The 26,232-nt window shown below is 36.6% G+C and overlaps 2 protein-coding genes across 2 annotated transcripts in view; one reads left to right on the forward strand and one right to left on the reverse strand.

The window, feature by feature from the left end:
* The window catches only part of EYS (eyes shut homolog), a 1,472,707-nt gene that overhangs the window by 247,384 nt on the left and 1,199,091 nt on the right, over positions 1 to 26,232 (reverse strand).
* LOC113261046 (small ubiquitin-related modifier 2-like) lies at positions 21,832 to 23,983 on the forward strand. The gene is made up of 3 exons (XM_044387237.2): positions 21,832 to 21,892; positions 23,560 to 23,721; positions 23,779 to 23,983. Exons 1-3 carry the CDS (start codon positions 21,832 to 21,834, stop codon positions 23,949 to 23,951), a joined length of 396 nt encoding a protein of 131 aa, XP_044243172.2. The 3' UTR covers positions 23,952 to 23,983.

A 26,232-nucleotide genomic window follows, 5' to 3' on the forward strand; every position in this document is an offset into this window, starting at 1 on the left:
TTGGTGCAAATACATTAGGAACTAACTGGGATGAAAGTATGGACTGGGATCTTAAAGCTTATTTAAACGGAAACAATATTTTCCTGAAATTTATTTGTGAAACAGGTATGTGGGCAGGAGTATGTTACAAGATAAAAAATTAAGGGACTACAAATTTTCCTATTTTGGGATTATCCACAGTTTTAAGGATTCTAATGTGTAGGATTAAATGTTAATCCTAATAAAATAGGGTCTATTTTTTAGTTCCTTACTTCCACATTTCAGACTTAAATTTGTTCTTAGAAAGATAACTTCATAGCATTGGGACTGAAAGGGATGGAAGAAAGAGATCCTTGAATGGCAAGAGCCCAGTATTGTGGTGATCCACAAATTCTCCAGGAAAAACACTTCAGAAAATATTTCTCTTCCTTTTTTTCCCTTGTTATTTAAGATTTTTATCTTGATATTTATGATTTCTAAATAGAGAAGAAGAGCTGGAAAATAATCACTTTTATTAAAATATTTTAAAAATAAAGTTTACAGTTAGATTGTAAATGTTTTCTATTTGGAGATTTTCGGATAATAAACATTAATACTGAAAATAAAACAAGGAGATAATGCAGACATATGGTGTGACAGAACTTGCAAAGTTAATTTTTCTTAGTTGGCAATTTCTTATCAGATGTTCCAAATTGAAATTGAAAAACATATTTTTGGTAAAATAAAGTTTTTTTGGGGAAGGTATTCTTTTTATAACTGCTTTATCTTTGCAATTACTATAGAACGTAAATTGGAAGTTGCACCTGCTATATTTAAATCCAGTAAAAAATTTGGGTATTTGAACTAAGACTTAGTTTCTATCCTCTGTGCTTGTTTTAACATGGTGATGCATGGAAGATGCCCTAGAATTACTTGTAATGTTACGGTGTGGGGGAAGGGAGAAACGAAAATTACTTAAATGTAATGTGGATATACAATTGTAATTGGAATGCACTTTCATTTAATTTTGAGTGTGTATTTGTTAACTCATTGCTTCTGCAGTCAAGCTCGTGAAAATTAAGGGACTTTAAAAATTGTCTTAAGTAATCGCTTAGGTGGAATTTAAAAATTTATAGTATTTGGCATATATGCCTATTTATTTTTGAGTGTAAATTCAATTTTATTTTCTGACATTTTAAATTTCTTTTGGAAATTTAATGTAGTGCATAACTATGATAAAAGATAGTAGTCTGCACCTGAAGGACAGGGATTTACAAACTAAGGACTGAGGGCCAACTATGTCATACATAAAATTATTGGAACACAGCCATATCCACTTATTTGCATATTGTCTATGGTGGCTTTTAGAGCTACAATAGTAGAGTTGAGTAGTTGCAGCATAGACTGTATGGAAGTCTAAAATATTTACTATCTGGCCCTTTACTTGTTAACCCCTGCCTTACAGTTCATAAAAAGCTGGAATTTGAGCTCCATAATGGTCTATGACAAAGAATAGTTAAGAGCACTAGGGTAAGGGAGAAACAAAGAAAAAAAATTACTTAGGTTTATTTTTATTTTTTATTTTTATAACTTAGGTTTAAATAAAAGTATTCATACCAAACTCTGGAATCAAATTTTGGTTCACAGAAAATGAAAATAAAGAATATTTAGAGCATAGTCTCAAAACCAGTTACTTGTCTACATTTGACTTTCAACCATGGCCATTTACTAAGTGCATGGGTACTATACTGGTACTATCCTAAATGACTAATGACTTGAAGCTTTCTGGTCCTTTAGGGTTGGATGGTGCCTGAGTTTTCTTTGCCTCTTCAGAGAGTAGGGGATAGGCTCAGTGATGCTGACAGAGGATCATATAGACCTGCACAGTTTGAAATATACATATTTGTGTGTGTGTATAAAAAAACCACATTTCCATTAAAAGGATAATGTTGGCTAAAATAGCCACAATTTTCAGAAAAGTAAGAATCATGTTGCATAAAAATTCAGAAGTTGGTTGAGAATGGGGAAAATATATTCTCCTGTATTAAAGAGGTCTAAAAAGCAGGCTTCAGTGTTGCTCATCAAACAGGGAGCTAAAAGATAAGTGCTTTGTATGGAGAAAATGGTAAGTGCTTTGCCCTTTAAAACGGAAATACAGAAAATGTTGCCCTTTTAATATGTCCTGTAGCTTGCCCTGGATTTGAGGATGAACAGATATGGCACTAAAAATGATAAAGCAATAAATCATAAAGCCCCAAAGTTCCTTTTGTGTCACGGCTCTTACATGTTCAGAAAGCAGTAACAATCTTCAGTACACATCAATTTTCCTCTGCGGGATGGAAATTGGAGAAACTGTGAGAGAAAATACTGAAGAGGAATAAAAATCTTTCTGCCTCTCTTTCATTTTCCTTTCTTTGAATTTGTGCTGTCCACATGTTAATTAGAGATCTTAATAGTTTTAGTTTCCTTTAGCTCCCTTCATGTTTACCTGTCTTTTCTTTTCCTGCATTGAAACTCACAAACTCGCCTCTGCATGGTTGTCTTTTAGTGTCTAAAATGCCAGCATAAGTGAGAAAAGGTAAAAAGCTGCTGGAAAAATCTGTCTTTTAGAAAGTCCATCAACATACAATTTCACATATTAATGATAAGTGAGAGCAGAAATTTCCTTGTGATTATAAAAGTAAGAATTTTAAAGCAGCAGGTAATTTTCTTGGTTTCTGATGGATTGGACTTGGGGTCATTTGTAGGTTTAATTTGGGGACCTGGTCAGAATCAGGAAATAATACTAGTTCTATGACTGTCAAAATTTCCTGTGGACCCTTATATAAATCTTCATACTAAGACTTCCTTTCCTTTAGGAACAAGATTTAACTATTTGGGGTACCACTTCAGGAAAAAATATGGCTGGTGACTAGAAAATGGGGGAATGAAGATGTCCTCCTTTATTCCAAAAGCATTTAACTTTGGGACTAATTTTTGTGGTGGAGTCAAGACAATCTCTGCAATTTGCAGAAGACTAAGAACCACAAACCTTAGATGAACAGCCCAGACGGTGCTCCAGGAAGGAAGCTCCTTGTCCAGTTTGTCCACCCAGAGTAGCCTGCCACGCAGTTCTCTCTGCATCTCTCCAAATATGTTCTGTAGGACTGAATGAAAACTCGTCTACCACTTGAGTAATTTAGCAGCTTCTATTTCTCCTTGAACTTCTTTATCAAATTTGTTCTTTCTACATCATTTTTATCATTGGACACCTACTACTTTACTCTTCCTGATGTTTGCTTTCAAGCTTTTCTCAGCTGCCTTGCTTTCAGTCAACTGACACCTTCCTCTGGCTGACTTGTGCAGCTGTGTGTGACAGAATGATTTATAAGAAACATACATTTGGGGCACCTGGGTGGCTCAGAGAGTTAGGCATCTGACTCTTGATTTTGGCTCAGGTCATGATCTCAGGGTTGTGAGACAGAGCCCCGTGTCAAGCTTCGTGTTAAGCGCAGTGTCTGCTTAGATTCTGTCTCTCTCTCAAATAAATAAATAAAATCTTAAAAACAAGAAATATATATTTGTTCTTCATCCACAGTTCTGAAAATGCTTCAGAATCATAACAGTGAAATGGGTGTCTTATTTTTATTGAAGGTGACTTTTAGATCCTACCCAAGGGTAGGGGCTGGTTGCCAGGAGGACTAACCATGTAATCAAGGGTTGGAAATTTTAGTTCCACCTCCCCAACCTTCAGGGAGGAAAGGGGGGCTGGAGTTTGAATCAGCCAATAGCCAATAACTTAGTCAATCATGACGATGTAATGAAGTCTTCATAAAAACACAAGAGAAAAAGGCTTTTGAATCTTTTTTGGACAGCTTCCATGCTTGGGGAATCAAAACACTTCTGTGTGCCACGGAGCTGGGTCCCAAGCTTTAGGAGGGTAAAAGCTTCTTTGTTCAGGACCTTGACCTATGCATTTCTCCATCTAATATTTTTTTTCCTTAAGATTTTATTTCTTTATTTGACAGAGAGGGAGAGAGAGAGCGAGAGAGCACACAAGCAGGGGGAGCAGTAGAAGAGAGAGAAGAAGGCTCCCTGTTGAGCAGGGAGCCCAATGCGGGGCTCAATCCCAGGACCCGGGGATCATGACCCAAGCCGAATGTAGACGCTTAACCAACCGAGCCACCCAGGTGCCCCTCCATCTGATTGTTGATTCAAATCCTTTATCATATCCTTTAATAAACTTGTAAATGTCAGTGTTTTTCCTGAGTTCAGTGAGCCACTCTAGTAAAGTGACTGAACTGAAGGAGGAGATTGTTGGAATCTCTAATCTGTAGTTTGTCAGTCAGAAGCACAGGTAACTCCCCGGGGCTTGTGACTGGCTTTTAACTAGAGGGTTGGAGGGAGCGGTATGGTATAGCAGGACTGAACATTCACCCTGTGGAATCTGATGCTATCTCCGGGTAGATAGTGTCAGAATTGAGTTGAATTTTCAGATACTCTGCTGGTGACTGAGACTTGCCTGGTGTTATGTGTAGAGCACCCTCCACACCCACCACATTGGAATTGGGTCCAGGAATCTTAAAAGGCTCTATAGTCAGTATTGATTATCTTTGAGTACCTGCACTTGACTTTCCTCATGCTATATACTTTTCTCTTAAAATAGCTTCCATAGTAACACAGAATGTCAGATTTGGAGGCAGATTGCCTGTATTTGAATCCTAGTCAGCTGAGGGACCTTGGACGAGTTAACATCTCTGTGCTCAGTTTCCTCTTTTTAAAAATGGGGTGATAGTAGCACTTTTCTTATGGGGTTGTTATGACGACTAAATACAAGTAAACTATTTGGAATAGTGCTGGGGATATAGTAAATATTTAGGAACTGTTTTTTTTAAAAGAACCTTTTCCAGCTTTCTAAGTATAACTGACAAATAAAATTCTAACACATTTAAAGTGTACGATGTGATGATTTGATGTATGTATGTATAGTGAAGGGATTCCCACCATCTAATTAACACATCCATCACCTCACATATATTCATTTTTTTCTTTTTTGATGAGAACACTTAAGTTCTACTTTCTTTCTTTTTTTTTTTTTTTTTAAAGATTTTATTTATTTATGTGACAGAGAGACAGCCAGCGAGAGAGGGAACACAGCAGGGGGAGTGGGAGAGGAAGAAGCAGGCTCATAGCAGAGGAGCCCGATGTGGGACTCGATCCCGGTACGCCGGGATCACGCCCTGAGCCGAAGGCAGACGCTTTAACGACTGCGCTACCCAGGCGCCCCATAAGTTCTACTTTCTTAACAAACTTAAATTATACAATACACTATTATTAACTGTAGTCACCGTATTATACATTAGCTCCTCATACCTTATTCATCCTACACCTGGAAATTTGTGCCCTGCAACCAGCATCTCTGTATTTTCTCCACCTCCCAGCCCCTGATAACCACCATTCTACTCTCTGTTTCTATGAGTTTCACGTTTTCCCCCAATAATTATACATGTAAGTGATACCATGCAGTATTTGTTTTTCTCTGTCTGGCTTATTTCACGTAGCAAAATGCCCTTCAGGTTCATCCATGTTGTCATAAATTGCACAATCTTCTTCTTTTTTAAGGCTGAATAATATTCCATTGTGCGTTTGCTTGTGCGGGTGTGTGTACATTTGCTTTATTCATATATCTATCAGCAGACACAGATTTTTTCCACCCTTTGACTATTCTGAATAATAGCGCAATGATATAGGTATCTCTTGATTTTGCTAACTTCGAATATATATCTAGAAGTGGAATTTTTGGATCATATGGTAGTCCTAGTTTTAGTTTCTTGAGGAAGCTCAAAACTGTTTTCTATAGTGGCTTCACCAGTTCTATTTTCACCAACAGTGAAAAAGCGCTCCCTTTTCTCTACATCCTCACCAACATTTGTTATCTCTTGTCCCTTTGATAATAGCCATCCCAATAATTGTGTGGTGATACCTCACTGTGGTTTTGACGTGTACGTCCTTGATGAATAGTGGTAGTTAATACCTTTTCATGTACCTGTTGGCCACTTGCATGTCTTCTTGGGAAAAATGTCTATTCAGTTCCTTTGCCCATTTAAAAAATTGGGTCATTTGTTTTTTTCGCTATTGAGTTATATGAGCTCCTTGTATATTTCAGGTAGTAGCCCTTTATTAGAAATGTGGTTTGCAAATATTTCCTCCTATTCCATAAGTCGCTTTTTCATTTTGTTGTTAGTTTCCTTTGCTGTGCAGAAGCTTTTTAGTTTGATGCAGCCTTACTTGTTTATTTTTGCTTTTGTTGCCTTTGCTTTTGGTGTCAAATCCAAAAAATTGTTGCCAATACTAATGTCAAGATGCTTACTGACTATATTTTCTTCTAGAAGTTTTAAGTTTCAGGTCTTACATTCAAGTCTTAATCCATTTTTGAGTTGATGTTTATGTATTGTGTAAGGTACAGGTCTAGTTTCATTCTTTTGCATGTGCCTATACAGTTTTCCCTATATCATTATTGAAGAGACTATTCTTTCCTTATTAAGTGTTCTTGGCTCCTTTGTTAAAAAAATTTTGAACATATATGCATAAGTCTATTTCTGGGCTAATCTGTTCCATTCATCTATGTGTCTGTTTTTATGATAGTACCATACTATTTGATTACTGTAACTCTGAAATACAGTATGAAATTGGGAAGTGCGACTCTAGTTTTGTTCTTCTTTCTCAAGATTGCTTTGGCTATTTGGGCTCTTTTGTAGTTCCATACAAATTTTAGGACAGTTTTTCATTTCTGTGAAAAATGCCATTGAAATTCTGCCAGGGATTTTACTGAATCTGTAGACTGCTTTGCGTAGTATGGACATGTTAACAATATTAATTCTTAATCCAGTAACACCAGATGTCTTTCCATTCATTTTTTCTTCAATTTCTTTCATAAACATTTTATAGTTTTCAGTGTACAGCTCTTTTATCTCCTATGTTAACTTTATTCCTAAATATTTTATTTTTTAGATACTACCGGAAATGGGATTAGTTTCTTAATTTCTCTTTCATTGTTAGTGTACAGAAATGCAACTGATTTTTGTAGGTTGACTGTGAATCCTATAACTTTATTGAATTAATTGATTAAATCTAACAGGTTTTGGTGGCGTCTGCAGTTTTCTGTATATCATATCATACCATTTGCAAACAGAGGGATTTTTACTTCTTCTTTTCCAATTTAGATGCCTTTTATTTCATTTTCTTGCCTAATTACTATGGCTAGAATTTCCCATTTCCAATATTATACTGAATAAAGTGGTAAGAGTGGGCATTTCTTGTTCTTGATCTTAAAAGTTTTTTCTTCCCTTCCTTCCTCCCTCTTCCTCTCCCTTCCTTCTTCTTTTCCTTTCTTCTTCCTTTCCTTTCCTTTCCTTTCCTTTCCTTTCCTTTCCTCTCCTCTCCTCTCCTCTCCTCTCCTTCTCCCTCAGAATGCTTTTTACATTGCAATAAATAGTACAATTTTAGCAGTGGGAAAAAAAGAAGGAATAGAGGAAGTACCCACCTCTCTATCATATGTTTTAACTATGTGCTTTTTTTTTAGGTAGCTCCAATCCCTGATGGGGATGGTCTCCTCATGTTTGCTTACTCTTTGACCTCTGGAGGTCCTGGAGAGTTCAGCAAACACCCTTCTCATGGTCCTCTGGCAGTTACTGGGGAATGAAAGGCTGCTGTTGGATCTGTTTTTGCTCTAAGGCAACATCCTAGAAAGGCAGGTCCTATGAGAGAAACATACTCATGAGCCCCAAATGGTGACTGGCTTTTTCAGCTGATGTTTAGCTGCTTATTAACCTCCCTTCAACTTTTATCACTAAGGCTGTATCCTTGAGGATTTCGTCCTAATTGCCAATCAGGCAAGGAAGGACTGAACAATCGCAATTGTGCAGAGGAGCTGCTCTTGCAGCCCCTTCTCTCCCCCATCTTTGTCTGACTCCTGCACACAGCAGCACTTGTCTGGACCAGTCATGGATAAGGCATAGACATCAGGCACAGAGATCCTTTTCCTGTCCTTCTTCACTTCCCTGACTCTGCATTCTCATCAGTGGCCACTAACAGATTTCTGAATAACTTTGTGCTCAGCACAGCCCTGACTCCTGTGTGGGTCAAGACCTTCTCAGCACTTACAAATATGAGTTGGTCAAGAGATGGGGGGAATGCGTTTCTTCTCCAGGAACCAGGGAAAAGGCCAGTTCTTGCACCAGCTTTGCCATCAGAAACCCTAAATATTGCCTAAGCACCCACTCTGCAGAGTTCAGCCTGGAAACATATAATCATAACTCTTCAGTGTCATTCAACTAAAAGGCAACATCTTGATTAGGCAGATGTACTCCAAGGGAAAGAGCAAAACAGAAGGGGTGAACAAGAGAAGAACATAGAGAAGACAAAAGAAACAGGCCAAAATGCAAAAGATTAAGTGGTTTCAACAGTTCAAGCCAGTGCTTCCTTTTGCCACTGTGTATGAAGTTAGCTGTGGGTTTGTCATATGTGTTTTTATTATGTTGAAATTGTTCCTTCCATACCGAATTTGTTAATAGTTTTTATCATGAAAGAATATTGGATTTTGTCAAATGCTTTTTCTGCATCTATTGAGATGATCATGCTTGTTAGCCTTCATTTTGTTAACACTGATTGATTTGCAGATGTTGAACTATCCTTGCATCCCTGTAATAAATCCCACTTGATCATGGCATATGATCCTTTTAATGTCCTGTTGAATTCAGTTTGCTAATATTTTGTTGAGAATTTTTGTATTTATGTACATCAGGAATATTGGTCATTAATTTGCATTTTTTGCAGTGTTCTTGTTTGGTTTTAGTATCAGGGTAATGCTAGCCTCATAAAATGAGTTTATAAGTGTCCCTTCCTCTTCTATTTTTTGAAAGAGTTTGAGAAGAATTGGTATTAATTCTTTAAATGTTTAGTAGAATACACCATTGAAGCTGTCTGGCCCTAGACTTTTCTTTGTTGGGAGGTTTTGATTATTGATTAAATCTCCTTACTAATAACTGATCTTTTCAGATTCTCTATTTCTTCATGATTCAGTCTCAGTAGGTTGCATGTTTCTAGGAATTTATCTATTCTTCTAGGTTATCTATTTTTTTGGCACGTAACTGTTCACAGTAGTCTCTTATGATCCTTTGTATTTTTGTGGTATCAGCTATAAATTCTCCTCTATCATTTCTGATTTGGTTTGACTCTTCCCTCTTTTTAAATTTAGTGTGGTTAAAGTAGTTAGAAGTTTGTCAGTTTTGTTTATCTTTTCAGAAAACTAGCTCTTAGTTTTATTCATTTATCTTTTTTCTCTCTCTTTTAAATCTCTATTTCATTTATTTCCAATCTGATCTTTCCTATTTCCTTTCTTCTACTAACTTTGGGCTAAAGAATTTTGTTCTAATACTTTGATGTGTGGTGTTATTTTGAAATCTTTTTTTTTTTTTTATTGTGGCATTTCTCTATAAACTTTCCTTTTTTTTTTTTTTTTTTTTTTGAGAGGGAGAGAATCTTAAGCAGGCTCCATTCCTTGCATGGATTCCAATGTGGGCTCAACTCACAACCCTCGGATCATGACCTGAGCTGAAATCAAGAGTTGGACGCTTAACTGACTGAGCCACCCAGGTACCCTTCTATAAACTTTCCTCTTAGAACTACTTTTGCTGCATCCCATAAGTTTTGATATGTTGTGATTCCATTTTCATTTGTTTTAGGATATGCTTTGATTTCTCTATTGATTTCTTCTTTGGCCCACTGATTGTTCTGTAGTATGCTTAATCTCCACATATTTGCGAATTTTCCAGTTTTCTTGTTATAATTGATTTCGTGTTCCTACCAAAGCGGTCAGAAAAGATACTTGATGTGATTTTAATCTTCTTAAATTCATTAAGACTTGTTTTGTGGCCTAACACATGATCTATCTTCGTGAAGGTTCCATGTTCATTTGAGAAGAGTATGTATTCTGCTGCTGTTGATAAATGTTCTGTATATGTCTTTTAGGTCCACCTGGTCTAACATTAGGTTCATTGCTTCCTTATTTATTTCTGTCTGTATAATCTATCCATTCTTGAAAGCAGTGTGTTGAACTCATCTACTATTATTGTTATCTGTTTCTTCTTATAGATCTATTAATATCACTTATATATTAAGGTACACCAATGCTGTGTGCATAAATATTTACAATTATTATATCCCCTTGATGAATTGACCATTTTATCATTATATATTAACCTTCTTGTCTTTTGTTACAGTATTTGTCTTAGTCTATCTTGTCTATTATGAGTATAGTTACCATTGCTTTCTTTTGGTTTCCATTGCCTGTAGGATCTTTATTCATACTTTAATTTTTCAGTATATGTGTGTCTTTAAAGCTAAGGTGAATCTCTTGTAGGTAGCATATAATTGGGTCTTTTTTAATCTATGTTTTTATCTTGTATCCTTTTTATCTTGATTTTTAGCTCTTCTGGCTTTTGATTAGAGAATTTAGTCCTTTTATGTTTAAAATAATTATTGATAGGCATGGACTTACTATTACCATTTTGTTAATTGTTTTCTGGCTATTTTGTAGTTCCTTTGTTCCTTCCTTCCATTCTTGTTGTCTTCCCTTTTGCTTTAATGATTTTCTGTAATGGTATACTTTGATTCCTTTCTCTTTATCTCTTTTATATCTACAAAGTTTTTGGCCTTGTGGTTACCTTGATGTTTGCATAAAACATCTTACAGTTAAATCTATTGTAAAGTGATAAAAACTTAACTTCGAATATTTATAAAAGCTCTGTATTTTTATATTTCTTGTCCACATTTTATGTTTTCAGTGTCACAATTTATATCTTTTTATATTATGTAATTAACAAATTATTTAGTTGGTAATACTTTTGTCTTTTAACCTTTATATTAGAGTTATAATCGATTCAACCATCACCATTAAAATATTAGAGTATTCTAGATTTAACTATATTTTAACTATATATTTAACTTTATCAGTGAGTTTTATATTATCATATGTTTTAAAATTATTAATTATCATCCTTTCATTTCAGCTCAAGGAACTCCCTTCCACATTTCTTATAAGGCTGGTCTGGGGTGATGAACTCCTTCATCTTTTGTTTATCAGGAAAACTCTATATTTCCTTCAATTCTGACGGACAACTTCGCTGGGAAGAGTATTCGTGGTTGGCAGTTATTTTTAATTTCAGCACTTTGAATATATTATCCCACTCCCTTCTGTTCTGCAAAATTTCTACTGAAAAACCTGCTCATAGTCTTACCAGGTTCTTTTGTATGTAATAAGTTGCTTTTTTCTTACTGCTTTTAAGATTTTCTTTGTCTTTAACTTTTGACAACTTAAATACAATGTGTCTCCATGTGGATCTCTTAGATTCTTCTTTGGTACTCTTTGTGCTTCCTGAATCTGGATATATACTTCTTTTCTTAGGTTAGGGAAGTTTTCAGCCATATTTCTTTGATTATACTTTCTGCCCCTTTGTTTCTCTTCTCCTTCTAGGACCCCCTGTAATGTGTATATTGGTCTGCTTGTTGTTCCCTTAACTTATCTTCATCCTTTTCATATTTTTTTTTCTTTTTGTTCCTCTGATTGGATTAATTCCACTGCTTTATCTCTGAGTTTACTGATTCTTTCTTTCACCTGATCTAGTCTGCTGTTGAACCCCTCTATTGAATTTCATAGTTCAGTTATTGTATTCTTCAGCTCTGTGATTTCTGTTTGGTACTTTTTAACATTTTCTATCTCTGTTGAAATTCACATTTTGTTCCTGTATTACTCTTTTGACCTCAGTGAGCATATTTATATCTGTTATTTTGAACTTTATTAGGTCAATCACTTATCTCTCCTGCATTAAGATTCGTTTCTGATTTATATTGTTCTTTTGTTTGGAACATAGTCTCCTATTTCATTTTCTTGACTATCTATGTTGGTTTCTGTGCATTAGATAAAACAGCCACCATTCCCACTCTTCTAAGAGTGGTCTTGTATAGGAGATGAACCTTATCCATCATGCTGGCCCAAGCTCCTGGTTGTCTCTCAAATTCTTGTGACTGTCCAAGCTACCTTCTTTGTTCTTAGTGGCTCCCAGTAGCTGAGGGTGTGCCAAGGCCCATCAGTGTTCCAAGGGAAAGATCACAGTTGGCAAGGAATTGTAGGCTGATTAGAAGCCAGACAGCAGCTGGAAAATTGTGTAGTTAAGCCCCTTCCAGGGAAAAGCTAGAGGATGGGTGTTTTTATCTTCTCTTTCTGTGCTGAGCCTGTACTTTTCAAAAAACCACTTTGTTTGCTATAGTTCTGTGGGACTTGTGAATGCAAGACCCATTGACTACCAGAGCAACATGATTTGGAAGCCTGTTCCTCAGTCAGCAGCAACAAAATCTGGTATCAAGCATGTGTACAAACTCCTTTCAAAGAGATAGTGGCAATTTCGTTTTATTGGTGGAGCACACCAGAGGAAGAAAGCTTCAGAAATGCCCTTCAGCCCCCTTGGGCTCTGTGAAGGATCAGAGGCAGCCCCTAGATGTGTGCAAAATGGAAGCTGGGCCCTCAGTTTGTCAAGTATGAAGTCAAACCCCTTTCAGGGAACACTGGGAGATGACTATATTTGGCCATGTCCTCTGCAATGAGTCCTAGGGGTTAGCTGTTGGGGCAAGTGCTCATAAGCCATTAAGAATTCCTTCGTTTTCTGTAGTTCTGTGGGTCTTGTGGACACAAGTCTCACTGGCTTTCAGAGTTAGGTGTTTTGGGGGCCCACTTGGTGGGAGCCTTAAAAGTTGGGGCGCTAGATGTGTTTTCCAAATCTTCAGCTATTCAGTGACAAATTGGGAGTTGGGGGTTCCTTTCTGATTTTATGGTGCTATGCCAGAGGTAGGGTTTATGGAAAGATTGTGTCAGTGTTTCTTATGCATTTCAGTGCATTTGCCGGACATATAGGAGTTATTCAGCTAGTTTCTGGATTTCTTTCAATGGGAATTGCCTCATGTAGCTCTATATTCAGAGCATGGGAAGAGTAAAGTTCAGAAGCATCCTATGTTAACATCTGAGTTCCCTGAGTGACAAAACTTTTTCTTTTTAAGTTAGCCTAAGAAAGGCCTATGACCAGAGTGCTAAATAGAAATCTTTAGAAATAGTGATAAAATGGCATTTCCACTTAATAACTTAGCAACTTAAAAAGACTGAAAACATCTAGTGTTGGTGAGGCTGTGGAAAAATTGACACTGCTAGCAGGAGTGTAACTGGTGCAGCCTTTGCGTACAATACAAAAAACACCACCGTAGGGCTCAGTTATGTAGAGATGTGCAGCACTGGGAATGATCACAGCTATAGAATGGATATTCAGAGTGCCTTCCTGAGTGCCTTCCAATCTAGATGGGAACATCTAGATTGCTTTCATGCCACACACAGGTCATTAGGAGCCAGGATTGCTGCTTCCTATTCACTTCATCAGCCACCTCCCAACGATTACCTCTGTGACATCCTACCTGTACCATGTTGGATCTGATGCTGAGTTCAAAGTTGGAGTTCTCCTAGATACCTAGAAGCTCTGTCATAAATATGCCCATTAATCTGTGGGTCCTCATTTTGTTTGACTACGTTTATAGTACTGCCTCTCTTACTCAAGTTATTGATTTGTCTCTGAGGGTGGGGGAAAGCAGAGGGGGAAGCAGACTTTTGGTATGTTACTGGAGTCTGAAGGAGTTTGGAAGACTCCTTTCTCTCTCCTCCAAGACTGTTTTGCTACAGAGTCAATGAAGTTGGAGGCCAAAGCTTTTTAACAGCCCCTTTGTTCTTTCTCACTGGGCAAGAAGCCTCAGCATCAGAGATGGATGACTAAAAGAGACTTAAAGGGGAAATAAAAATACATTGCTTTAATATCCCACCAGTATTATGCCCCTTACGATATAAAGGGGGAAAATACAAAGCAAACCTATTGTTCATTGTGACTTTATACTCCAGGCATACACAAAGAACTTTTTAATAAAGACTTTGCCCTGCAGCCCCTGGACCTGGGGAGTTGTTTCATCAGTTATGGTAATGAGGCCCAGGTTCAGTTAGTCTTGTTTATGAAAATTTCTTCCCTGAAAATATGTCATACTCCTACATTTTCTTAAAAATATGATTCCAAGTACTTTCAAGGGTCTTTTCAGCCAAAACATGACTTGCTTTTGTGAAGCACACCTTTCCTATCTTCCTTCCATGTTGCCATTATAGTTCCTACACTGAACAGGAAGTATGCTTTAAAATATCTCCGTTAATTACTAGAGAGCTTTGGTCATTGTTTAAATGATATTGATTGATCTTCTTTTCATCCCCATATAGATATGCTAAAGTTCTTTCATTACTGGCTTTTTTCCCATCAATATTAACTTAAGATGATTAAAGGCAAAGGCTTTCTGGTTAGAAATGCAATGAAAGCTAATATCAAAATGGCAGAGAGCAAGGAACTCTTCAGGTGGAATGTAAGTTCACTTATAAGGTAAAACACTCATGTAAGGTGAGTGACTGTACCCTGGCATTGTTCAACTCAGCTTGAATTGTGGCTGAAAAATTCTGTGTAGCTTCATTTGTTACTTAATGTAGCTACGAAAATGTATTGGTCCTTTGGTCTTTTGACATTCACCATATATCTCTTAGAGTACTTAACATTCCTTCTGTTCTTTTTAGGGAAAAATTTCTTTTTCTTTCTTCCTTTTTTTTTGTTTGTTTTTTGCTGTTGTTGATATAGACAATTTTGAATGACTTTTTACTGTAAAAACTATGATGGAACTCCATGGTGACAATATATGATTTACTGTGCCAAGCTGTTCTGTTGATTTAACTTCCAGATGAGCAAGAAAATAAAAGGTAGCAGTGAACAGTTTAGACCAGACTGGAGATTCTATAAGCCAAATGACAGATGCAACTCCTGAGAAATGTAAAAGAAGGTGGCTGAGACTAAATTTAGTCTCTTAAATCCCACAGGGATCAGCTATATGTAGAATATTGTATATAGAAAATTGAGATAATCTTTGGCAGAAAAATAATGCTTCATTGTAATCAATCCAGTGGAAGAGGAGTTTCCTTACTCAGCTACCTCCCTCTGTGAACACACAGGGTATTCATAGGAACATTATTTTTAGCCTAGCAGCGACTGGTGGCACAGTGAAATCATCTCTTTGACTATGTGAGCATTCGTTGTCCGCAGATACTTGAAAATAGTTTTAAAATGGGCTAAAAAATGCCAAGAGCCAGGTTATAGTAATCCAGCCTTCATCTGATAATAAAAATTCCACCTCATATTTACTTTTTAACAATACAAAATCTTTTACAGAAAAAATTTTAAAGTGGTGAAGGCAAATATTTTATGATTGTCGACATATATTTATTTTTAAATTTATGTTTTTCACTCAGAGTAACTAATTTTTATGTTTGGGCAAAAGAAGTTATTAGCAACAGTTAAATATTATATATATATATATATATATATATATATATATATATATATATATGATATTATACATATATATGCAATGTATTTTAGAGATTTTAAATATAGTTGAGAGTGTTAGCTCCCTGAAGTTGGAGTTCAGACCCTGAATTTTTATTTTTATTTTTTATTTATTTTTATTTTTATTTTTTTTTAAAGATTTTATTTATTTATTTGACAGAGATAGAGACAGCCAGCGAGAGAGGGAACACAAGTAGTGGGAGTGGGAGAGGAAGAAGCAGGCTCACAGCGGAGGAGCCTGATGTGGGGCTCGATCCCAGGACTCCAGGATCACGCCCTGAGCCGAAGGCAGACGCTTAACCACTGTGCCACCCAGGCGCCCCCAGACCCTGAATTTTTAATTCCTGCCTAGGAGCAAACAATGACAGTTTGAAGGCCTAGATTTCAGAGTTGAAGTACAAAAGGAATCTAAGGGGAAGAAAAATTTTAAATGTGGTTTGATATTTCAGAACTTTTAAGAATGCTTATCTATCTATCATCTATCTATCATCTACATCCATCTATCCATTTGGATTCACCAGAGAGAGAAAATAGCCATCTCCACGAGCATCTTGAGACAAAGTAAGAGGACACAAGGTGGTTGATGCCTACCCTCCTCTATATCTAAATTTAATTGTGAAGTATGAATCTGAGTTGAAAGGGGGCTCAAATATTAATATATCTCTTTTTTTGCAAACAGAAAAACAGCAGATTTTATTTCCTTTCCTTTTACTGAGGAAAAAAAGAGTCCTCTCTTGGGCAAGTATTATATTTAAAAAACTGCTTAAGCTTCCTTAAAACAAGAAATAAGTGAATTGTAAGCCCTGCCTTTTCTCCTTACAAACTTCATCTATAAGAGAAAGTCAGCATGTCATATATTGATATTTGCATTTGATTATGGTTATGTTTTTTTTTTTTTTTTTTATCATCACAGTTTTTCTTTGCCTGAAAAATTGTCTCTGTAATTGTTCTGGGGAATCCTCTAGATTCTCACCTAGAAATGAGGTACAGTCTGTCAGGAGGTCATGATTTCAGTGGCTCTTTACATTTTCTATTCTCTTTGAAGGTTGTAGGGTTGGGGTCAGGCTTAGTTTGCCAGTCACTGCAAATTCCAAATTCCACCCCCCCTTTTTTTCAGTAAGCCATGCTGGGTGTCAATGATAACATGGGGCACCTGACCAGATGCCTTGACCCCAGCACTGAGGGCATCTCACCTAATGGCTGTTTTCCTTCTCATTATTCCATATTTGAAATTAGCCAAGCATTACATTTTAGGCACCTATTTCCCCAGGTACAGATGTTTTTTCAATTCCCATCTCTAGTTTTAAAGTCATTAGTTACAAAAAAAACATGATAAAATTGTAGTAATGAAATCTTTTTGGGGAAGGGGTAGTAATTCAATCCTTTCACTAGGGAATCTGAAATTGTTAGTAAGGATGGTCTTTAGCCAAGGAGAGAACACATGGGAACACTAATATTAAAAAAACACACACACAAAAACACAAAAACTGATCATATCAACATGTACTGAGGAAAACAGTAAATGAGAGAGAATCTTTACAAAAATGAGAACTGAGAAGACAAGGCTCAGGTTTTCAAGTGGATGCATTTCAAAAGATATATACTTGATGAGCATTCAGAACCTAGACAGAAAAAAATGCCTGAAAGAACGAGTGTTTCTTGTCAACTTTGAGTTAAATTTCGAAATATGAGATGCTAAGTTTAATTACATAAATCTCAATGAGAAATAATAAGGATTAGATTACTTAATATTTGTGAAATCTTTAGTACAGTATTTGTCACAAAGGAAGCACTATATGAGTCCTCTTTTGTTATTATTTTTTTTTTTTTAAAGATTTTATTTATTTATGTGACAGAGAGACAGCCAGCGAGAGAGGGAACACAGCAGGGGGAGTGGGAGAGGAAGAAGCAGGCTCATAGCGGAGGAGCCTGATGTGGGACTCGATCCCGGAATGCCGGGATCACGCCCTGAGCCGAAGGCAGACGCTTTAACGACTGCGCTACCCAGGCGCCCCCTTCTTTTGTTATTTTTAACTCAGTTGGTTCTTGCACAATCCTATGAGATGGACGCTACCATTATTCCCTTTCATTTGTGTTTTCTAAAGGTTAAGTCACTTGGTTGGAGAAATGACATGTCCTCATTAAATACAATTTTGGTGAGACTCTCTTTGAGGTGACCACCCTTCTCTGGTCACAGGGTGGGCTACAACATAAACTGGTCCCCTCAGAAGTATTCTCTCTTGATTTTGAATTTTAGATGGTTATGAGAACTATTGGAATTTAACCACATTGCACCCTGAAGAGGGTGACCTGAATCCCTGGTACATATTCTGGTTTCTGTGATTTCTGAGATTGGTCCTTGAGTTTTTATTTTAATTCTTGAGCTACCTCATACCTTTCCAATATATTCCATTGTTTCCATTTGGTCTTGCATTGCTTTCTGCTTGGGCGAGGGGGTTAGCATGCACTGGAGGGAACTGACAGTGCCTTGCCGCCAAAGTTGATTCTGCTGATTCCGAGCTCATCCAGGAAAAGTTAATGTGGTAGAATCCTTTGTCTTGGGAAAGGGAGGATTTGAATGGCCCTGTACAGACACAAGACCTGACTTCCCTAGTACAACAAAATCATGCTGACAAAGGTGTTCCCAAAGTTTTTTATCCAATTATTTTGTGTCATCAGAGTAATGAATGCCTGTAGGAACTGTAACATTAGTTTGAGTGCCTACGTTCATCTTATAACTTTCTTTGTAAATTTTTATAAGATTGTCTGAAAATTCTGTTCGTACATCTGATCTTTGTTTCCTTTTATTGTGCCCAAATATTACTGACTACTTTTCTACCCATGATGACCTGCCATTTTCTAGCTTTGCTATATGTATCCAAAATTCAGTTGGATTCCCCACCAGATTCAGTTGTCTTGTTTTCTTAAACACCTGCCCTCTGCTCCACCCTCCATGTGTTTGCTCATGCTGTTTTTCCTCCATTTGAAATGCTCTCCATCTTCCACTTCATCTTTCAAAATCCTACACCTTCGAGTCTTAAGTGGTCCTCTTTCCTTTTATGCCAATCCATGTTGATTTCTCTCTGACTCTCCATTGCTCTTACAATCAGCACCTCACAGTATAGCAATTATTTCATGTGTGGGTGTTTATTCCTACTTGCATGGTAAGATTCAAGTACACAGTGATTGTTTTCCTCCAATATTTCATTACCAAAAGTTATAAACATAAAAAAAGTTATAGGAATTTCACAGTGTGAACCATCATATACCCAGATAGATCCTACAATTAATATCTTGCCATATTTGCTTTATCACATATATATCCTCCTACCCATGTCTCCATGCATTCATGCATCCATCCATCCATCCACCCAACTTATTACCTTATTTTTTTGTGAGACACTGTAAAACAAGATATAGAAATTGGTGCATTTCACCTCTGACACTTTAGCAAGTCTATCACTAACTAAAGTGAATTATTTTTAATAGTATTTTTGTGATCAACATTTCTATACTCCATAGTACCCAGTAGAGTATTGACCACATCATAGAAAATCAATTTATGCACATTGGGTTGAATTTCAATATCACTTTGAAATCCATTAGAAATTAAAGGTATGGAAGCCCAGATAAATAGTCTCTGGAGCCTCAGAGGCATAGAGAGATGTGTGTGTTTCATGGAGTTGCGGAAGAGACATACCTGTATGTAGCTTGTACTAGCCCAACTTGTGACCTGTCAAATATATCCTAGGAGAATGTTCAGACAAACTTTCAGGAGGCAGTTGGCTGAGAGATCAGATCACCATCTGACTGACCGAAGTACTTACGTGGGTGCTGCTATACTGCATGCTTAAGAGGCACAAGAGGGACAACCCAGTTTATCTAAAGACATTGAAATGAGATGATAAAATAGACATAGGCTAGAAAGTGGGATTCACATGCAGCAGTTTGTGGCAGCCTGATCCTCTGTACCAAGCTGCGTGGAAACTCAACTTCTTTACAGAACAGTGCACACTTCAAATAGACAGTTTGAGCCCAGGCAGATGGATCTTTGAGGAGGCTATTTTCCTGAACATGTACAGGTGGTGATCTTCTGACATCTTATTAGGGGAAAGAAAGTTGACAAGAAACAACAAATGTTGGAGAGGATGTGGAGAAAGGGGATCCCTCTTATACTGTTGGTGGGAATGCAAGTTGGTACAGCCACTTTGGAAAACAGTGTGGAGGTCCCTTAAAAAGTTAAAAATAGAGCTACCCTATGATCCAGCAATTGCACTACTGGGTATTTACCCCAAAGGTACAGATATAGTGAAGAGAAGGGCCATATGCACCCCAATGTTCATAGCAGCATTGTCCACAATAGCTAAATTGTGGAAGGAGCCATGATGCCCTTCAACAGATGACTGGATTAAGAAGATGTGGTCCATATATACAATGGAATAGTACTCAGCCATCAGAAAGAACGATTACCCAACATTTGCAGCAACATGGACAGGACTGGAGGAGATTATGCTAAGTGAAATAAGTCAATCAGAGAAAGACAATAATCATATGGTTTCACTCATTTACGGGACATAAGAAATAGCAGGAAGATCGGTAGGAGAAGGAACGGAAGCATGAAGGGGGGAGGTAAACAGAAGGGGGAATGAACCATGAGAGACTATGGACTCTGGGAAACAAACTGAGGGTTTCAGAGGGGAGGGGGATGGGGGATTGGGATAGGCCGGTGATGGGTATTAAGGAGGGCACGTATTGCATGGTGCACTGGGTGTTATATGCAAATAATGAGTCATGGAACACTACATCAAAAACTAAGGATGTACTGTGTGGTGACTAACATAACATAATAAAAATTATTATAAAAAAAAGCAAAAAATGAAAAAAAAGTTATAGTGCTTCTCAGATTTGGTAGCACCTTTTAAAACGTTATAGAAGCCAGTATCCATCCTGACTTCTTCCTATACTTGAGATATATTTGTATCTATATCCGTATCCACATCGTGTATATTTATGTCCATATACATCCCCTCATTCTTCAACTGACAGGCTCCTTTTTGTTCATGTATCTCTGGATCAACCCCTCTTTGGCAAGTTCTTTCCTAACTTTTTTTAAAATTTAAATTCGGACAGCCAACATATAGTACATCATTAGTTATAGATGTAGTGTTCAATGATTCATCAGTTGTGTATAACACCCAGTGCTCATCACAACACTTGCCCTCTTTAATGCTCACTCTTCTCATTATACTCTCTCTCTGCACTCTGGTTCAACTGGGACACATCACAATTACTAATATATATTTGTTTACTTACTTCTTACCTTTCTACCTTAGTAGACTAAAACTTTATAATGGTAAAACCACACTTTCCCCTTCTCCTGTATAATCAGAGGCTATCAGACTGTGTGATACATAGTAGACTCCTAATTAAAATTTACTGAATCATATATATTGAAAATACTTGAATAGAGAAAAATTTTTTTCCAGTATTATTCTAAATGCCTTTCTGTGTTGACTCCCACCCCGGCCCTCTTCCTTGCCCACTTCCTCATACTGCTATCTACCCCGGCCCCTTGATTTGGAGCTGCACTCACACCTGACTTTCTGGACAGTGCCACAAGTTACAAAATCATCTACCCCATCTCTGAAAACTCCCATTCATTTAGCATGCTGCTCTCAGCTAGGGGTTAGGAGAAAATTATAACTGATGGAAGAAATTGACCACAAGCTGTGAATGATTGAGAACCTCACTTAATGTGTTAAATCTCCTGAGGATGTTTATTTATTACAAGAGTGGTAAACTCTGGCAGCGTGACTAAGCAACTTAAATAATTTCAGGCACTTTATGTGAAAAGACCTAAGGATTTAGTTGACTACAAGTATAATATGAATGGTCTGAAAACTGAGAAAAGCAAATTCCTTCTTCTTTGAGTGCATATGGATCACTTAGACAGGGAATACTGACTTCCACTGTGTGAGAGCTTATATGGTGGCTGATATAATGAGAGAATAATTAGGATGGTGAGGTTCTCCCAAATCACATCAAATGAGGAATGGGTTAGGGGCAGGGGACATTTACTTTATAGCAAAAAAGAATTAGGGAAGTTAAATAAACTTGGTTTATTCATCTGAAAAATATCTATTGAATATATATTAAACGCTAGTTCTAAATTAAGTTCTGGGGAATAACAGTGATTAAAAAACAGCCTGCTCACATAGAAACTTAGATTTCCTGGTTAAGGAAATAGCTGAAGACTGTTAAGTAGAAAAGGGAATAGATTTATGGATTTATGCTTTTCCTTTTTTTTTTTCCTTATAAAGCACATAGGGGACTAATGCACCTGAGACTACATGAGAAAATATATTTACTTAATATGAATAAATCTCAAACATCTACAGAGACCGCAAACCTGGAAGGAGATGCTTTCTGGGATGGTAAGTTCCCATTTTTTGTAATTTTTAGTTAAATTATCAAGATTCAAGGTGGTTGTGAATGAGAATCCATGAGACTTGCCCATAGATTCTCTAAGATCTATAGGTCTTTGTTAGTCAAGATCACAAACTTTCACTTATGATGACCAGAGAAATGAGCATGATTGTTTTTGTAAAAAGCAGTGCTTCAAGTCAGGCTTGATTTGATTTGGACTCCTTGATCCTTTCACAAAGGAAGGGGTGAAGGGTTTGTGGGCCTGGCATAATGAACAAACAACTGGTAACGCTTGCTTTATATGTAATGGGAAGTAAAACACAGGTCACATAAAGAAGAAAGATAAGGTTGTAGTACATCCCCTATGAAAGCAGACATAGAAATGGGAGCAGGAGGAAGAGTGCCAAATGTGGACTCTACTTTTAACTTTGCTAGATTTCCTTGAGTCATATGGCTCCAAGAGAGTACATTTTCCTCTCTGGCATGGAGTTTCCTCAGCAGAAAAATGAGAGGTTGAACTATATTATCTTTAATGCAACTTTTAGGTCTCACATTTAAATGTTTTTGAAAGCATTAAAATATACTTTGTGTAAGGATGTTTAAGTATTTTGGATCATTGAGGTAAAATTTTAGAAATAAAATTGACATCTTTCAATGGATCAACTAGGATTATCCCATACAATCAAAATACAGCTCTTCTGATTCCTGAGTCTAGCAATAAATCCAGCAATGGAAACTCTTTTAATAAGCACTGAGACAACATATTTTTGAACAACTCCCATGTAATATTTTAAAGCAACTATTCTCTCAAATAATAAAATGTAGTTCATATTTCTTTATTCTATTCTATGAATTGAATGTCTTAAATCCCTTTCAACAAAACTGGTGATTCTAGAGACAGTGCATATCTAAGAGACTATAGTATCTTTGCTTGAGAAAAATTTGAAAAATCATATGTTTGTCTATGTAAATCTTTTAATTAGAAATACTCATTTTAACATAACATCCCTCCTCTTATTAGATAGAAGGAAATTGTGTTGAACTTTCCTGCTTTTCAGGACCTAAAAAAAGAAATGTGTCTATGATAGAATATAATTGACCTAAGAAATTTTCAAGGATAAAACTATCTCTTCTAAAAGCTTTTTGCAGAATACCTAATAATTACAGCCTAATGAATTTTAAGTAACAGAATGCCATGGCTTCTTCATAATAGCAAATACATTAAAAATTTGACTTGCAGTAAGTACAGCAGCATATAATTCATAAACGTCTTTAAAACATCTTTCACTTTACTATACTTACATACCATGTAGGCTAAGTAAAAATAATTCTATCTACCCCTTTTGTTATATCTAGAATTGACAGATGGTATACTGATTCTATTTTTCTTTCAATATAGCATCAGAATTAAAACATAATTTTCACTAAATTTTATTTTGTGAAATTCCTTGAGAGAAAATGGCAGTTGCATAAGGCAAAATTGAAAATAGAAAATAAAGTTTTTGACTTTGTATATTTTTTAAAAATAATCATCAGCTGACTTTTCAACACTGTTATGTTCACTAATTTGCTAAAGCATAATCTAGAATTAAAACGTCTGGGAGTTTTCGGTGTGTGTTGTGCTAGACCTGGTGCGTCTATTTGTGAAGTGGCAGCTGAGGAGGTGCTTGCTGAGGCGTTCGCCATGGCCTTGAAAAGCCCAAGGAAGGAGTCAAGACTGAGAACAATGATCACATTAATTTGGAGGTGGAGGGGCAGGATGGTTCTGTGGTGAGACTTAAGATTAAAAGGCATTTGCCACTTAGTATAAAAATGAAAGCTTATTGTGAACGACAGGGTTTGTCAATGAGGGAGATCAGATTCTGATTTGACGGGCAGCCAATCCATGAAACAGACACACCGGCACAGCTGGAAATGGAGGATGAAGATGTAGTTGATGTGTTCCAGCAACAGACAGAAGGTGTCTACCAAAAAGGGAACCTGCTACTTTCCTGCAGAACGCTCTTTCTCCAGACCAAGAAGACATTCTCAATGAGAAAACTGCAATTTGGGTCCACCACATCCTGACTACTACAGTACAGTTTTCTCTATTCTTTTGTTTTCCCCTTCCTCACTCCTTCATTGTATATAAAGTAACTGTGTCTGTGCACAAGCAAATTGCATTTTTTTTTTTTTTTTTTTACTAAATGGCTAATGGTATGTTTGGATTGACATCAAAGATATGGATGGGGAAAAAATACTGGTTCTCTGAAAATACCTCCTTTCTCCATTAGTGGCATGCTCATTCAGCTCTTATCTTTATATTCCAGTAGGTTATTTTGCTCTCACCATTTAACAAAAAAGAACAACATAAAAATCCTTGCATACCTCGCTCAATTGAAGAATTTTAATGCTTTTCATTTGTCATTGTAAAACTAAGGACAATTTTATAACTTTTTGTACATATCTGTTACACCGAGGGCAATCTATCTTTAAACAGGGATCAATTACTCTAAAAGAAATGAATCCTAGATAGCTTTTCCTTGAAGTCAAGCATCTTGTTGTTTAAATAAACTTCCTGTTTAAAAAAAAAAGTTAGGGAGTTTTTGATATGTGTTAAGGGTTTCATGAAATGTGCAAAGTATGAAACATTTTCCCTATAATTACTGTCTATAATATAATACATGGTATAGTGGGTAATGATTAGAGTTAGACTCTGGAATCAGACTTCCTGAGCAAAAACTCTGGTTTCACAATGCCCTCAGGTTCTGTGTATCTTAGTGTCCTCTTTGGAATGAGTATAATAGTACCTCACTGGGTGGATATTAGGAATCAGTAATTAAATCCAGGGAAAGAGTTTAAAGTTGGGTGCAAAGTAGTAAGAGCTTATTTAGTGGTAGTTATTTTATTATTAATATCATCGTTTAAACATTTTTTAAAGAAAAAAATGAGAATCAGTAACTTTTCCATCTAATCTTGAAGGCCCTCTAGTAATGCCACTCCTTTTTATTTTCCAACACAACTTCTGGAGTTCTCATTAGGCTTAAATTGATTTTCTAATTTCTTATATGAACATTTATCATTTGTGTATTTGCTTATGCCAAATCTGCTGCCTAAATAATCTAAGAAGCTAAGTTTCCATGCCCTTCATCTACTTAACTGATCTCCACTAGTAAGATTTCCATGATGAAGTCTATCTAGTTTTTTTTTCTTCTACTTGTCCCATACTCAAGCTTTACATGTTTGTTTGGTTTTGGAGATGAGGTAACCATCCATTTGAAAGGCCAGTACAGAGTATCGCAAGAGTATCAAAGAGTATCACAAGAGCATGCTAGGAGTTGAGAGTAAGGAAGAGGATCAGTCTAGGCTAGCTTCTAGAGGAGGCAGGCTTACAGGAAGGGTAGTATATGGTTAGGAGAAATGAATAGAGAGAGCATTTCAGGGGAGAAACTGTAGCATTAGCTAAAATAAATGTGGTAGTGGGAAAAGGTAGAACTGTGTTTGGGACCATGGATTTAGTGGAATGGGACAGTCCATGTTGGGTTACAGAGGAGGATAAAGATGTATAGGGAAGAAGACCTTGATTATAAACCACATAATCTGTGCTTGAAAGATAGATGATGAGGGAGGGATTCCTTGTAGGTGTTTTGATTTGATATTATCTCCTTTTAGGAGTATTAATTTAGGTAGGAAAATCTGAACGACAATGAGCTGTATAGTATGGTGGTTAAATGGAAGAGATCTAGAATAAAACTGTCTAGGTGGAAACCCTGCTTCAGTTACAGGACCTTAAATAAATTAGTTAATTGCTTTAAGCCCCAGTTTACTCATCTCTTAAATGAGTATTATGAAAGTAACTACCCCTTAAAGATATTGTGAAATTTAATGAGATTGTGTAAAAGTATTTATCATAGTGCCTGTTGTGTAGGTGCAGAGTTAAGTACTATAATTATACAGCTGTTAATGAGCATAGATAAATGAACTAGATTGAGATTATTATGCAGGTGAAGTGTCTAGTACATCTTTGTAAATATAGTCTTGTTTGTTGGATCCACCCAAAAGTTACCAGATATGTCACAATTATCTGGATAGACTTCTCTTCTGCTGACATGGTAACAAATCTGCTTTTTGTAGTACAGCCTTTTTTGTGCTCACTTCCTGATCCTACTCATCTGCGTCTTATACCATATACCAAACAAAGCCTGCTCCTGGTCCAAGCTTATCATTTTCCCATCTATGAAACTACAAAAGGAGACGAACTTAACAAGCAAAGAATTTCAAAAGCGTTTTCACCAAAGGGTGGTGGATTAATCACCCCACTGCCTATTGGAAAGGCAGTAACTTTTAGAATAAGCCACTGGGAACATCT

Source organism: Ursus arctos, unplaced genomic scaffold (genome assembly GCF_023065955.2).
Source record: "Ursus arctos isolate Adak ecotype North America unplaced genomic scaffold, UrsArc2.0 scaffold_29, whole genome shotgun sequence".
Classification (NCBI taxonomy): Eukaryota; Metazoa; Chordata; class Mammalia; order Carnivora; family Ursidae; genus Ursus; species Ursus arctos.